Genomic DNA, 15,560 nt, shown 5'->3' on the forward strand with positions numbered 1-15,560 from the left:
ATTCAGTGGCAACTCATTTCAGCTTTCATTGGGCACTGAAAATGTCACAGAATTCCGTAGTCAAAAAAATGCATTATGTAGAAAGCTGAAGTGAACAGTAAATTAGAATTAGAAAAAAATTGCCTTTTCTCTACCTGGAGGATGCATGTATTCTAGAGACAGGGCAATATTCAGCAAGGGAATCTACACAGAACTACAAAGTAAGCTTCAAAACATTTTAGGATGGGGTGCTTAGTGGCTAAGTCAGTTAAGTGTCTGATTCAGCTCATGTCATGGTCTCATGGTTCATGGGTTCAAGCGCCGCATCGGGCTCTGTGCTGACAGCTTGAAGCCTGCTTTGGATTCTGTGTCTCCCTCTCTCTCTCTGCGTACAACCCCCCAACCCCTATTGTTCTCTGTCTCTCCCTCTCTATCAAAAATAAACATTAAAAAAAAATTTAGGATGATAGCTTCAGCTTGCTTCTTGCATCTATTTTCAGAAGATGAAAATGAGGTCTGCAATAGTCAACTGCCACAAGGTCAAAGTAGCCTGTGGCATAACACAAACGGCCACCCTGATACACCCTGATAGCAGGTGTAACACACTAGGCTGAAGACATTCAAAAGACATTCTACAATATAGAGAAAATATTCCAAGGAGCTGGTGGGAGATGAGGTTACTTTTCTAGGTGGAGTTCCCTGGAGGGCAGGGAGAGGGTTCATGCTAATGACAGAAATGAAGAAAAAATCTGGAGTGTGGTAAGAGTACAAAGGATAGCATGGCAACTGTGGATCTGACATGCCCAGAAGAAAGAACAAAAATGAAACAAAAAGCAATGTATTTACTGTCATTTTCTAAAAGGAAACACAGCAATTAATCAAGAAATACATAACGAATGCCTCCTTTGTTCTGCATAGGGACACTGAGAAGCATGACTGACAAAGTCCCCAAAAGGGGCTTTTGCAGAAGATTCATAAACAGTTTTCATACAAACATGTTTTAACTTATCCCATACTCATATTTGAAAGTATTATATTAAGCCCCAACGGTTTGAAGTTTGTTCCAATGTGTAAAAAGCATTCCAGGCTCATTGTTTCTCTTTCTCATTTTTTTTTAAAACCGAGGTATAATTCAGATAGAGAAAAATGTACAAATTTTAAGTGTATGGTTTGATGAGCTTTGATAAATGTAAACATCAGTGTAGCCACAGTCCATTGAAAACAGAACATATTCATCACTGTCACTACAGAAAGGTTCTTCACGCCTCCTCACACCCTCACCCAAAGCATCTATCACTATAGCAGACTTTTGCCCTCAGAACTCCATAGGAATGAAAGCATGACCACATGCAGTTTTTGTCTCTGGCTGTTCATACTCAACATGATGACTGAGAATTCACCCACATTGTACATGTGCTAGCCATTCCCAGCTTTTTACTGCTGAGCACTGTCCCATTGTAGGAACAGACCACATTCTACTCATCCATTTATCTATGGGTGACCACTTGGGTTCTTTCTAGGTCTTGGGGATAATGAATTAAGCCACCACTATGAATATTTTGGTTTGTGATGCTCCAACTCAAACATAGAATCTTGAAGTGATGGCTACATCTCCTTAGACAAATGGCTTTGTCCCTTCCCTGTCATTATCTGGCCTCATGTTTTTATTTACTCAACCAAACCGATACAATGTCTATCAGATTTCCCAAATATTCATTACTTTCTTAGATTGGCATGATCATCATAGGCATTAAACATTCTGCGTATCCGATAGTCTGTTCTCTCTCGAGAAAGAGTTATTGATACAGAATGATCATGAGGGTTTATCCATCCATACAAGTCATTAGGGATTTCATCCGGAAAGCGGTTTTCGCTTAACTCCACGGAAGTATTTACTCACAGTCACACTCACTAAGCAGCAAGCGGCTGAACAGCACAGGCCTGGATTCTGACTGCCCTGGTTTAAACCTGACCTCAAAGGTACACAGGTTAGAAAGCTTCACACTTTCCCAGCTGAGCAACCTTGACAAAGTTCTGTACTTGTCTCTGTCTCAGGGTCTTTGCTGGTAAAATAGAGATGGTGCCAGTGCCTCCCACAGAGAGCAGTCATGGAGAATGAATGGAAGTAAAACACTTAGCAAGGTGTCTGGAACAGGACAAGCATATAACAGGCATGGGCTAGTTTGGTTATTATCATTGTTTTTATTGAGCTTTGGCATGAGCTCCTGCTAACAGCTAGCAAATATTATTCTCTGAAATCTTTTAAGGCATCAGAGCTTCTCATATGACTGGGCTATTTCAGGACTGGCCAAGAGGCAAGAAGATAAACTGCCATGGTGCCTTCCAGTTCTGAGATTTCAGAAGTGAGGGAGTGCCCATGTCTTATTAGAATGCTCCACCAGGTGGCACCAGTCACCCCGCAGGCCCATTGCTGAATATTTCAGAAAGGGTAACAGGTGAATCCAGACTTATGCTCACTTCTATATATTAAGGACATTTTCTTTTTCTTTTTTTTCCCCCTTTTTAAAAAATTTTATTTATTTATTTTTTAGTTTACATCCAAGTTAGCTAGCATACAGTGCAATAATGATTTCAGTAGTAGATTCCAGTGATTTATCCCCTATGTATAACACCCAGTGCTCATCCCAACAAGTGTCTTCCTTAATTCCCCTTACCCATTTAGCCCATCCCCCCACCCAAAACCCCTACAGCAGCCCTGAGTTTGTTCTCTTATTTAAGAGTCTCTTATGTTTTGCCCCTTCCTTTTTTTATATATTAATATCTTTTGCTTCCCTTCTATATATTAAGGACATTTTCTGCTTTAAGTATCCAGTGAGCAAACTTCTTGTCCCTCCCCAACAGCACTTTAGTTATAGAAATCTCTACGACAGACTCTTAGCATATGTCAATCTGGTCATTTGGAGGAGTCTGTATCTAATGTGCTTCTCTTTCCTACAAGTAAGTATAAAGGGGGGAAAAGGCCTCAGAAAATACCTAAAAATTTTACTAAAAAAGGCAATACGCCTTTTTCATGCACTACTAGTTATTCTGAGCAACGTGACTATTTGGGGGAAGGATGTTGAACAAAACAGAATATTTGGGAAGAAACTGAGTCCCTCCTAGCTAAATTAATAACAGATGTTAATGATACACATACTTTAAAAAAGGAGAATGAAGTGATGGAAACTCATTCTGCCTTCCCACCATACCAAAATCTAACCCCACACCAGAGATGCCATTTATAAACAGGAAAGGATCTTGTCACCCTACACATCTGAAAATTCCCTTTTGGTGTGATTAATTATACTCCCAAAATACAATGACGTATGAGTAAAAGCATTCATCTGCCAGGCTGTAGCTCTAGTTCTCAGAAGGAACCACACAGATGCATTTTTAAAAGGTTATGGAGAGCATTTATTCATGTTTGCAATCCAAGGTTTTCCAGAAAGTCCCAGTAACACTATTACTGAACTGAGCTCTCATACCCTAGGTTTATCTGGGCAGTAGCGGGACCATCACCCTGGAAGTCTCCAACGAGGACACACATACACACCAAGCTCAGGGTGGAGACTCAGGAGCATAAGAGCTCTCTTCCTCACACTCCTCGTCCCTTCCCAGCCTTCAGGTGGCTGGGGTGGTGGAGATTCGCAGACCTGGGTCTCACTCATCCCTTCTGAACTCTCCTCTGGGGACCTGCCCCTTCACTCCAGCATCATATACCTACCACAGTGGTGCCCTGTTCGAAACTGAGCCAGGACACGTCTGGTCCTAACAGCCTGTTACACACATTCCAACTGATAAGGCCACGTGGGAAAAAATAAACTTTCAAAGAAGTATCCAAGAAAGAAAAGTAATAAGTTTTTAAAGTATTCTTGTAAATAAAAATTCTTCAGAGTTCTTTCCTATGTAGTATCGACCAAGGTTGACTTATTCCAGCACTTGACGTTTACATGAAATGTCATAGAGAGGATATTTAAAATTCCACATCAAAATTTGAAGGGAGGCCTTCCCACATTATAATAGTATCAGTATCCAAAACAATACTTTCCCTGAACAAATTCCCAAATATTACAACTGAAGGCACAAATCCAGAGGACAAGGCAAGTACTTCTAGAAAGTTGTCACAGCAAGTACGAAGCAGGTACTTAGAAAGCAGATCTCGTGTACTAAGCATTTTTACTGAGCAAAAGAGAAATCCAAGCTGTCATTCTGTATTTCATAAAAATCAGAGACACTAATTCTACTATAAGAAGTATATCTGGCTGATGTATCAGTATCCTACAGTTTTCATTAGTCCCCCCTTCTTTTCCTCCTCCACTCGCCTCCAACAAAACACAGCTATGAATAAAATGTTAAGTCCTGGACTTTGGTAAAATATTCTGTTCCCCACTGGGAGGTCATGTTTGTGATCCTCTCCTAAGAGCCTACCTCTGGTGCACTAGGAAAGACCCAGAAGCTCTAGAAAAGCCATTCTGGCAAGCATTTGCCGGTCTTCCAGGTCTGTTAGGCTAACACAGAGGCCCCTTTGCTTGTCCAGGGTTAAGTGGCTGTTTATAGCCTGGATCTCTCACTATATAGACATGGAGACAGCAGGTGCAAGCAGGGAGATGCGTATGCCTGTAAGTTTAGAGCGCCTGCCTCTGGACCGTCAGCAATTCTTCCCTAATCCCTTCCTGCCCATGGTCTTCTGTTTCCTCCACATACTCTTCTCTTGCTCTGCTTTATCTGGAGGAAGACGTGAGAAGCAAGGAATGACACTGAGTACTTCCTGGAAGCCACGTGTTCACTGTCAGCCAAAAAAAAAAAAAAAAGAGAGAGAGAGAGAGAGAGAGAGAGAACATCTGAAATATGCCCCTTGGCTTTATGACCTATTTTTTCTAGGATTCAGGTAAAAAAGTATCTTGTAGTTTGCAACCATGACATCTATCTTATCTCATATAGAAATACATGTGCTTAACTGATGAGCTACTACAAATTCCATTGACCTTTTGAAAGAAAAAGGAAAACAAACCACAAATCCGATTTAACTCTGATTCAGTATTTTATGTTGTATTTTGGATTCTGAATTTTATATTCCCTTCATATCCGCTCACCTTTCTTATGCTACTTTTTAAAAAGGGTTCACATCACTACGCTTTTAGAAAGCACTGCCCTCCAGATCTGAAGGGAGCAGGGATGAGCTGTGGAGGGATGTGCTTCAGGCGGTTTATCCCACATGGCAGAGGATTTATACAATTCACCCCAACTCACTCAGTTTGTATCCCTGGTGACCAGTAATAGCTTGGGCAACAGCTGTCTAGGTAACTCTGTGGTCACAGAATGGGGTGGGAGTCAAACCACTACTTTGCCTCCAGGGGACTAATTGTTCCAAAGGGCCAATTACACTGCAGAGGTACCATTTACTTCCATTAATACATCCTGGGTCTACTAAAACAAAGGCTGCTATATTCCTGACTTCTAAGAGGTCCCCATAGTCTCACCAGCCTGAGGGTCCCACAAGGGATTTAGTCAAGATTCAGAAGCTTTTCAGGCACCTCTACCCAGGAGGGACTCAGTCTAGCTCTACAATCAGCAGAAAAACATACTCTCACTTTGTCACTCAGGAAGAGGTGATTTCAATTTTTACAAAGTAAAAATCTTTGTACCCTAATATGCTGCTAAGATGCTGATCTCTACATTTTATGGCTTATCACCCAATGTCAGTGTCCCCGAACTTCCAGACCATGTCATTATTCTTTCCTGTTCACTTAGAAGTCTTACTCAGGCACAACAATTCCTGTATTGATATCACTTTGCCCAGGCACTAGGAATATTCTGTGGTATAATAATTTCCTCCATATAACCTAAATGTTTTGTAATGCGATGCCTACCCATTCTAACTTCTCCTGGATCTTTCCTATAACCTCCAGTATCACAGGGTTAGAAGAAGACCAGTGTCAGCCCCCTTTGGATCTGAAAGTTCTCTGGGAGCCAACATTAAAATAAATTTCAGCACTTGTTTAGACATTGTAGCGTGTATGATTAGACTCACTGAAACAGGTTCTGTAATATAGCAATCCTGACAATTACCATGCACTTGGTTCATACCCGAACCTCCTTGGGGAGCACATGGCCAGAGACTGCCTGAAGAGGAATCTGCCCAGCTGCAAGGAGTGGCCACATATGTCCTCTAAGTTTTGCTCTGAGCCTGTTGACAGAGCAAGAAGAATACCATGGACCCCACTCCTTACTCACACCGACAACTGCGACATCAGCATGACTCAGCTATGCATGGAATGCCCCAAAGCAATCTTCTTGCTAATGCCAAGGAGTCTTTCTACATGCACACACAGCCAGCAATGGCCATTTGGAATTTGGGTATCCCCTGTCCTAAAGTCATCTGTCCAAATAGAGAGAGTGTGCAATCTTGTTTGTGGCATTGATAAAGCTGCCACGGCAACCCTGGGCCCAAGCTGCACCTGTCACTAACTGCCTAGCAGAGCACAGAGCATTGGCACAGGCCAGCATGGGAGATGCAGGCAACGAATAATGAGGCCCATAAAAAAAAAAAAAAACAAAGAGATTGTATAATACCAGATGCATGGAATGAGATCTCTTCATTTTGAAAATATAAAATCTGACCAAAGAAAGCATTATAAATTCAATTCTGTTAAATTCAGTAGATGATTATATGCATGGGTCCATATTAAATGTGGTACACAAAAATCCGGCTGGCCCCAAAACCTAGTGTTTAGTACATATTTTCCTAGTGTTCCTATAGCATAGCATGTAAGTTTCCATCTTCAGCTTTGAAAGGATAACTTGCTTATTAACATCACCTGAGAATGTCAATAATAGACAATTAAAAGGTTTTACAAATTCTTCTATCAAAGTACTCAAGCTTCAGGATAATTTATTAGCCCCATAACTACCTTAACAAAATTGTGCTTCATTGTGGAAATTGCCACTGAACCATAAACTTTAGTTATTCCTGGGAACATCATTTTTTCTGCCCGAGCTAATAAAATGAACAGTAATATTTTGTCCCATCCAACAGAATATCTCTCTGTGTTTTGGGGAAACAAATAGCCCTATACAAACACTAAAGAATTCTGCCCTGAAGAAAATTAAAAGTCAAATTTGAAAGGACGTGTCCTCATAATTGTCCAGTTCAGTTGCTTTCAGAATGGGTCCCAGAATACCATGGGCACCTCTCAATTCCTAGGGGCTATTGCATGAAGACTTGGCAAGGAGGACCTCAGCCCCATACCCACATACAGCAAAGATTCATTGAAAAGAGAAAACCCACTGGTCATAAGCATAGGAGTATATATCAAATGCTTTACCTTCCTATAGAGTTCTCAGCCAAATATAATTCTCTGAATATACTATTTTCTTGTACAATTTAAAAATGACCAACTTTTTCTTTTTCAAAAGCACTAAACACACACAGAGACACATAATTCTTCGATCAGACTAAACCAAGGATCAGAGCACTTCTGAGTATAAAGCAACTATGCTATCCATAATATGTACTAAACTAACGCTATTACAGTTAACCCTTGAACAATGTAGCATTAGGAGCACTGACCTTATGCGCAGTTGAAAATCTGCCTATATCTTTTAACTCCCCCAAATTTATCTGCAGTTGAAAATTTGCCTATAACTTTTAACTCCCCTAAACTTAATGACTAATAGCCTACTCGACCAGAAGTTTTACTGATAACAGTCGATTAACACATACTTTGTATATGTATTACATATCGTATTCTTACAATAAAGTAAGCTAAGAATAGAAAATGTCACTAATAAAAACATGAGGAAGAAAAAATACATTTATAGAACTGTACTGTATTTATCAAAAAAAGAAATCTGTGTGTAAGTGGACCCAAACAGTTCAAACTATATTGTTCAAGGGTCAACTGTACATAGTTCCCTTATTGGAAAAGATTAGAAAAGAAAAGCAAGGAATGAGAAGAAACAAATATTTACAAACTCTATCAGACAGCTGCTATTTCTGGAAGACCATGGAAAAATATAAACCTTCACTAGACCTTTGAATGAAGCAAAGGTAGAATGTGGTTTTCCCTCCCTCCTTGAGGGAGAAAAAAAAATTTTGGCTCAGAAAATGGTCAGTTTTAAGATATATAAGGGGTTTAGTCTTACGGAATTATGAATGAAGGAAAGGACATTATAAGTTATGAGACTGAAATGGACCGACACAAAAGGCCACACATTGTCTGAATCCATTTATATGAAATTTCCAGAGAAGGCAAACCCACAGAGACAGAAAGTAGATGATTGTTTACTCAGGGCCAGAAGGAGAAAAAGATGGGAGATGATGAGGTCTCTTTGTGAGGTGATAAAAATATTCTGGAATCAGAGAGTGGTAATATTTGCACAACTCTGGAAACATATTTAAAAACACTGCATTGTATACCTTAAAAAATTTTTAATTTTTTTTTTTCAACGTTTTTTATTTATTTTTGGGACAGAGAGAGACAGAGCATGAACGGGGGAGGGGCAGAGAGAGAGGGAGACACAGAATCGGAAACAGGCTCCAGGCTCCGAGCCATCAGCCCAGAGCCCGACGCGGGGCTCGAACTCACAGACCGCGAGATCGTGACCTGGCTGAAGTCGGACGCTTAACCGACTGCGCCACCCAGGCGCCCCTACCTTAAAAAATTTTTAATGTTTATTTATTTTTGACAGAGAGAGAGAGAGAGAGAGAGAGAGAGAGAGAGAGAGAGAACGAGCATGAATAGGGGAGGGGCAGAGAGAGAGGGAGACACAGAATCTGAAACAGGCTCCAGGCTCCGAGCTGTCAGCACAGAGCCGACCTGGGGCTCAGACTCACGGACCACGAGATCATGACCTGAGCTGAAGTCGAATGCTCAACCGACTGAGCTACCCAGGAGCCCTGCATTGTTTATTTTATAAAGGTAAATTTTGTGAAGAAATCCAGGCCCTTGGAAACAAGGTCCTTGAAAAAACAGTGAGGAAAAGAATTGAATATAAGACAAAAGAATGAAGAATGGGTTAAATAGGACTCTGATTTGATGGGTTTTTTTCTTTTTTCTTTTTTTTTTTTTTTGAGGTCTTTGAATGGAGGATCCATATCTGATTATTCTTGTTTTTATTCCCTCTACAGAATTAAGTACAATATTATGTAAAAAGCGTGCTCAAAGGAACTGTGAATTGACCATCGATTAAATGATGAGGGAACACATGATGAGCTGTCTCTGAAATGATTTAGAGACAACAAAGCTATCCATCCTGTTTCTTTACTGTCATTACCATTTCTACAGAAACACTCTGTCCTTCTTATCTGACATTATAGTATAGCTTAGTCATGTGCAATTTGGTCTTACTATAGTGAAGTTTGTCTAATTTTCTAGAACTGTTATCTTTACAAATCACCTGTGCACTTATGTTTTCAGATTAGACTTCTGGCTTTTACTTCCCAATTAAATGAAAAAGATGGAACATTCACAAGACACACCTAGTCGATTATTTTTCTATTTGTGCTATGATCACCATAAGCAGGCATTAAAAACACTAGTTGTAAAGCCGACTAAAACAAACGCAGGTTTTGCCAGGGAGAGAATGTGTTTCGCTAATGCCCATGAACCACAGTTAAGAAAACTGAATGGGGACATTGTAGAAAGAGATGTTTTTTACCTGTGATGCCGGTTTGTAATATCATCAGGAGGTTATCTCTTTTAAGATCACCCAGAAAAGTTCACCCACATCCTGATATTACAGATATGACCCCATTTTACAGAGAGAGTAAACAGGTTAATTTCCCTTCTAGTGCCCTCTTAATACAATATGGATACAGTGAGGAAAGGCTGTGGAGCATGTAGCAGGCGCTCAAGAAATACCGTATATAAATATCATTGTATTACCACTACTAGAAGCCTGAAATCTGAAACTAGAAAAGGAGAATATGAAGATATGGAGGAAACCCATGGCTGGAAATCACACCCTTTGCCCAGTGCGTACCTGCAGCAATGTACCCGCCTCCGCCGGCTTTATAGAGAACATGGCTCGCAAAGGGGGCTGCACAGATGATCAGAAAGCTTGCAGTCACCACGGCGACGACCCCCAGAAGCATCAGGACTGCCCAGAAACCACGGTAAACTGAAGACCCGGGGGTGGGGTGAAGGAGAAAAGAAAAACAAACTTAGATTGTGAACACCGCTTAGATTGTACCAGGCAGTTTCTTTTCTCTTTATTGTTCTGATTTCAGCCATAGCACGGATGGGCACAATCCCAAACCACAGATCCTGAATTACAATCCAAGGGAAACCTTACTAGATAACTCCATACTCAATGATATCAACCTTCAATCAACTCGTGCTCGGTGTTTGCACCGCACACATGCTCAGTATATTCTAGGAGCTCATTTTCCGGACCAGATTTTCCATTTTAGAAGTGGAGATATTCCAAAATTCTGGAAAGAGTACCTTTGAGTAAGGATCTAATTGGGTCACAGATAGCGTTCCATACCAAACGTACAAAGACATGAAGACGCATTCACATTTACAAACATGGCCTCTTACTACCACTATAATCACTAGAAGGTAATAATCACTCCAATCCCCTAACAAAAAAGTACACTTCTGTTTAGATTGTGATGCCATTGGAAAGTAGTCTTCAGGTAATAAAAATAGAAAGCAAAAATAAAAATAAAAATTTGTACAGACTGAGATTTTAAGTCCGATATATTTAAGGCATACTACTTTCTACCAATATTTTTCTTAGAAAGACTCAAAATGAGAAGTTAGAGTAGTCTCTTATGCATGGACCAGCAAGGCTGAATTAATGGATGCAGCTGGTGATAAATGGATTGTGCGTTTGGTGATACATAGTAATCAAATACAGAGGAATTCTAATGATCATTTTTGAGCAGGATAATTACCAATCTATTAAACAAATTCATCATTTCCCAAGGGATAAAACACTAAAATAAGTACCTTTTGGTATAAATGAGAGAAAGCTCTGTGAAACACATTAGTCAAGTTACCTTTTTTCATGAAAATATAGACTTTATATAAGAAAGCAAAAAAAAAAAAAGATTTTATTTTTCTCCACAAGCCCATTTGGCAAAGAAAAAAACACGTCTGTCACCTGCAATCTTACAGAAAAGAGGATGGGAAGGTGGAAACGTACAGGGAGAAGCCACTGCAGTTAAATGGGAAAGGCAGGCTGCACGTTTTGTGTGGACACATCTGAAAGCCCGGGTACAAGGCTGGCTTGTCCCCCATATGCCGTGCTGTCCACTTGACAGTGGCTTCCTGGTCTGTGGTGTAGGAATATTCTGTGGCTGTGTTCAGGCTCCACAGGCAGCCAAGCAGTGGAGAAGTGCTGATCATATCTGAGCATGGGAAGAGTGGTAGACTGTGAGCCAAACATGTGCCATCCAGGTCCTACCAGAATTTGCTAGAGAATTGGCAAGCTTCATGGTTTACATTTTCATTCACACACACACACACACACACACACACACACACACACACACAAATATTCCCTTCAAATTGGGGAGCCTCACCTTTTACATTTGTATTCACTTCATTTGCTTTATTGTCTATCATGTGACAGGTTCTGAGGCAAGTGCTAGGGGTGAAAACGTGAATTAGAGGCAGTCCAGTGAGTAAGGAGCCCATTCTGTTGTTCCCCTGATCACGACTAAAACGTGGACCCACATGGCAAACAACTATCTGAGGAGTCTGAAATGTAAACAGTAGCAAGTGGATTAAGGAGAGAAGTCTAGCTAGCCTTAAGGAAAGATAAAATTGGCTACGAAGAGTTTTCTGAGTTTTTCCTTTTTTTCTCTTCCTAGATTGGACCTGAAGGCAAGTCAGATTGGGAACTTTGTAAAAGTGTAAAAGGTGCAAACAGAAAACAAAGCAAAACAAAACAAAACAAAACAAAAATCCCCATAGTTATGATCATCATTCTCACTAGATCAGCAGAAAAGGGGGCTGCTGTAAGCCAGAGTATAGGGAAAGTCCCCATGTTGAAGTCTTCTCTTTTTATTCTCCCAGTCCTGTCTTTAAGGCCTCAAAAGTAGATCTGCACTGCTACCCGAGGGGAGGCATGGACACTTACGATCCCAAATGACAATTTAACACTTTTGCTATAAGAATGAGAAAAAGGAACCCTCAATTTTCAAAGAGTGAGGGAAAAAAAAGAGAGGTTTTCTCTTTTCTTTCACTGCTTTGTGCTTCAATTGCATGGAACTGGGCCATGGCTCTGGAGGCCAAAATTCAGAAAACCTAATCTTTCCAGCCAGAAAAACTGGAAATGTGGACCTTGGAAGCCTGAGGGTGTGGGAGAAACCCCACAGATGAGAGGGAGCCAGAGAAGAGAATCTCTAATTCTGTGTTTGAATCTACACAAGTGATGAGCTTACTCCCCAAGTCGTGCATGCACAGAAAATGCCCAGAGAAGTGCAGTGAAGGCTCTGAGAACAAATTACAGTATCAAAACCACCCAAGTACCAGAGCCCTAATGGGCACATTATCCCAGGCAGACCCAAACAGCATAGCAAAGGCTTTGAAAACAGAATTGACCTTGCAAAGACTCCCACAGAAGAAAAGGACAGACATGCAGGCGGATCACTCCTTCAAACAACAAATCAATTCTCCAGAGAAGTTTTTACAGTATGCAAGGTCTAGCAATGTATGTTCAAAATGTCTAGGCTATAATCCAAAATTACTTGATATATAACATCCATGATAATCTGACCAATTCTCAAAGGAATGAGCAGTCAGCAGACGCCAACCCAAAGACGGCTCAGATGTGTGAATTCTCATACAGACTTTAAAGCAGCTACTAGAACCGTTTGCTATGAACTAAGGTAAACACTGTTGAAATGAATAGATAGAAATTCTTAGAAGAGAAATAGAGTCTTTAAAAAAAAGAACTAAACTGAAATGAAAAGTATAATATCTGAAATTTAAAATCCATGAAATGAACTCAAGAGCAGAATGGAGATGAAAACGAGCAGGCGAAACATGAAGAGAGAGCAGTAGAAATTATCCCAATTGGAATAACAGGAAGAAAAAAAGTGATTGGAACCAAAAATAGCTAGGGTCTCAGAGACTTGAGAGACAATATCAAAAGATATCACATTTGTGTCACTGGAGTCCCTAAGGAAGAGGCAAATAATGTTGGTACAGAAAGAACATTCATAGAAATAATGCCTGAAAACTTCCCAGACTTGCTATAGATGACAGAAACTCAACAAACTCCAAAGGGAATAAACAAACAAACAAACAAAAAATTAGCCCAGAAACATAACAAAATCACTGAAAACCATGGATAAAGGAAAAAGTTTTGAATGTAGTCACAGGCAGGTGGGGGGGGGGGTGGGGGATGACATATTAAATGCAGGAGAACAATAATCCCAAGGACGGAAGTTTCTCATCAGATATGATGGAGGCCAGGAGACAGTAGAACATCTTCAAGGTGCCAAAAGAAAAGAACTATCAACCTTGAATTCTGTTTCTAGTGAAGATATCTTTGAGGGATGAAGGTGAATTTATCAAAGCAGACCTGTTCTGTAAAGACATGCGAAAATGGATTTCTTTAGGTTGAAAGAAATGACGCCAGGGTTCACTTGAAACTTCAGGGAAGGGGCGCCTGGGTGGCGCAGTCGGTTGAGCGTCCGACTTCAGCCAGGTCACGATCTCGCGGTCCGTGAGTTCGAGCCCCGCGTCAGGCTCTGGGCTGATGGCTCGGAGCCTGGAGCCTGTTTCCGATTCTGTGTCTCCCTCTCTCTCTGACCCTCCCCCGTTCATGCTCTGTCTCTCTCTGTCCCAAAAAAAATAAATAAAAAAAACGTTGAAAAAAAAAAAAAAAAAAAAGAAACTTCAGGGAAAAGGAAGTGAAACAGAAAAGGTGGATATCTGCATAAATGTAGTCTAGTATTTTTCTCATCTTAACTTCTTTAAAATATACTTGCCTGTTGAAATGCAAAAATATATTGTCAGCAAAATATGGTAAAGAAGTAGAGCTTTTAGAGTATTTACCACTTCCATGGGATATAACCAGTTACTTAAGTTTCCTGACCAGTTACTTACTTAAGCTTCCTGAACCTCTAACTCTTCTGTAAAATACAGATGTCTATATCCACCCTTTACAGTTACTGGAGGAATTATTAATAACGCATAGGAAGTGTGCAACATACAATAAGAGATCAATGAATGGCATTTATTTTGTGGTTGCTTTTATTCACATTATTATTTAAACTGTCCTAACACTATGCAGCGGGTAGTACTGTGTTCAATACTAGGAAAAGTGAATTACTTCCCTCAGAGATCCTTACAGACTGCTTTTATGTAACTTCGATGTTTGGAAATTCCTTTAGATTACTACACAGGATGCAGTAAAGAAGTTGTGTTTGACAAAGGTCTCTCATACCGTCTTCCTTGGGAAGTTTTCTCATCCCCTAACCTCCAAGAAGGCATTGGGCATGTTTTATAACATGTAACTCTATTTCTAAATACCTGAAATACAAACAAATGGGGTCAGACACCGAACAAAAGACAGCTCAGACATGGTGACTTCAGATCCATGCCTCATGACCAACGTTTTGTAAGGATGAGTTGGGCTCATCAGTGTGATCCCTGCAGAACCGGAAAGCTAGAAACATGAGGTGATTAGTAGCAGGGTTGAAGTTGAAGGAAGCATTGGTCATTGGGTCCAAAAGAGCCACATGTGAACAAGAAGGCAGGCATTATGAATTGGGCCACAGACAGGGCGGAAACAGCAGGACATGCCTCCCTACAGAGAAGAGCAGAAGGACTGAAAGAAGGAGAGAAAGTACCTGGTGAGGGAGAGAGAGAAAGAGAGCAAGACAGAAATGCAGATAAATGCTCCCCAGAGTTGCTGTCGTTCCTGAGAGCTGCCAGTTCCTGTCCTGTCATTTGCTCTAACGAAATAGCCTGACTTTTAATTCTGAGTCCCATGTAAAAGGCAGGAACAACAGATCTGTATTTAAGGGAAGGGGGAACCTCGCGCCTGGAGAGTTGTGAGCATACAGAAATCGCTTCCAAGTGAGTTTCCTTACTGCAGTCACTGTGTGCTTTATTTTTCCACTTGTGTTTCAACATTTAAAAGTGCGTAACTTCAGGCCTATTTCAAAATCTTTTGGAACTTCCTGTTCCTTGGCTAATTATATTACCTTGTTTGCATATGTGGCACACTTTGATTCCAGAATTAAAATGTTCACTCGTAATTAAGAATCATCTCATGGAATTGGGTAGGGTTCTTTCACTGTCGAAGTAAACCTGAGGCAATCAGAGAACCTTCAACATAAAGTGAATTAAGTATATGTGTTTTGGGAGTCAAACATGATATTGGGGCCCTTCCAATTACTAATTGTGTGACTCTGATAGACCACAGTTTTCTAAGATGGAAAATAATATCCTTCACATAAGTTTATAGAAAGAGTTGAGAAAATATAAGTAGCTGCATGCAGTAAGTACTCATATACATTTGCTATTACTAGTATTAATTAATACTCACCCTGTAATAAAATGTCAACAATATAGTTGACACATAAAAGACATCTTACTAATTTCATGGATCTA

General features: G+C 40.3%; 1 protein-coding gene across 1 annotated transcript in view; it reads right to left on the bottom strand.

The window, feature by feature from the left end:
• The window catches only part of TMEM182 (transmembrane protein 182), a 53,561-nt gene that overhangs the window by 7,611 nt on the left and 30,390 nt on the right, over window positions 1-15,560 (bottom strand). Inside the window, exon 4 of the mRNA XM_019428506.2 lies at window positions 9,964-10,101. Coding sequence (XP_019284051.1) covers window positions 9,964-10,101 — 138 coding nt within the window. The remainder of the gene's footprint in view (window positions 1-9,963; window positions 10,102-15,560) is intronic.

The sequence above is a fragment of the Panthera pardus genome, unplaced genomic scaffold, assembly GCF_024362965.1.
Source record: "Panthera pardus isolate Hobbes unplaced genomic scaffold, ASM2436296v1 HiC_scaffold_25, whole genome shotgun sequence".
Taxonomy (NCBI): Eukaryota; Metazoa; Chordata; class Mammalia; order Carnivora; family Felidae; genus Panthera; species Panthera pardus.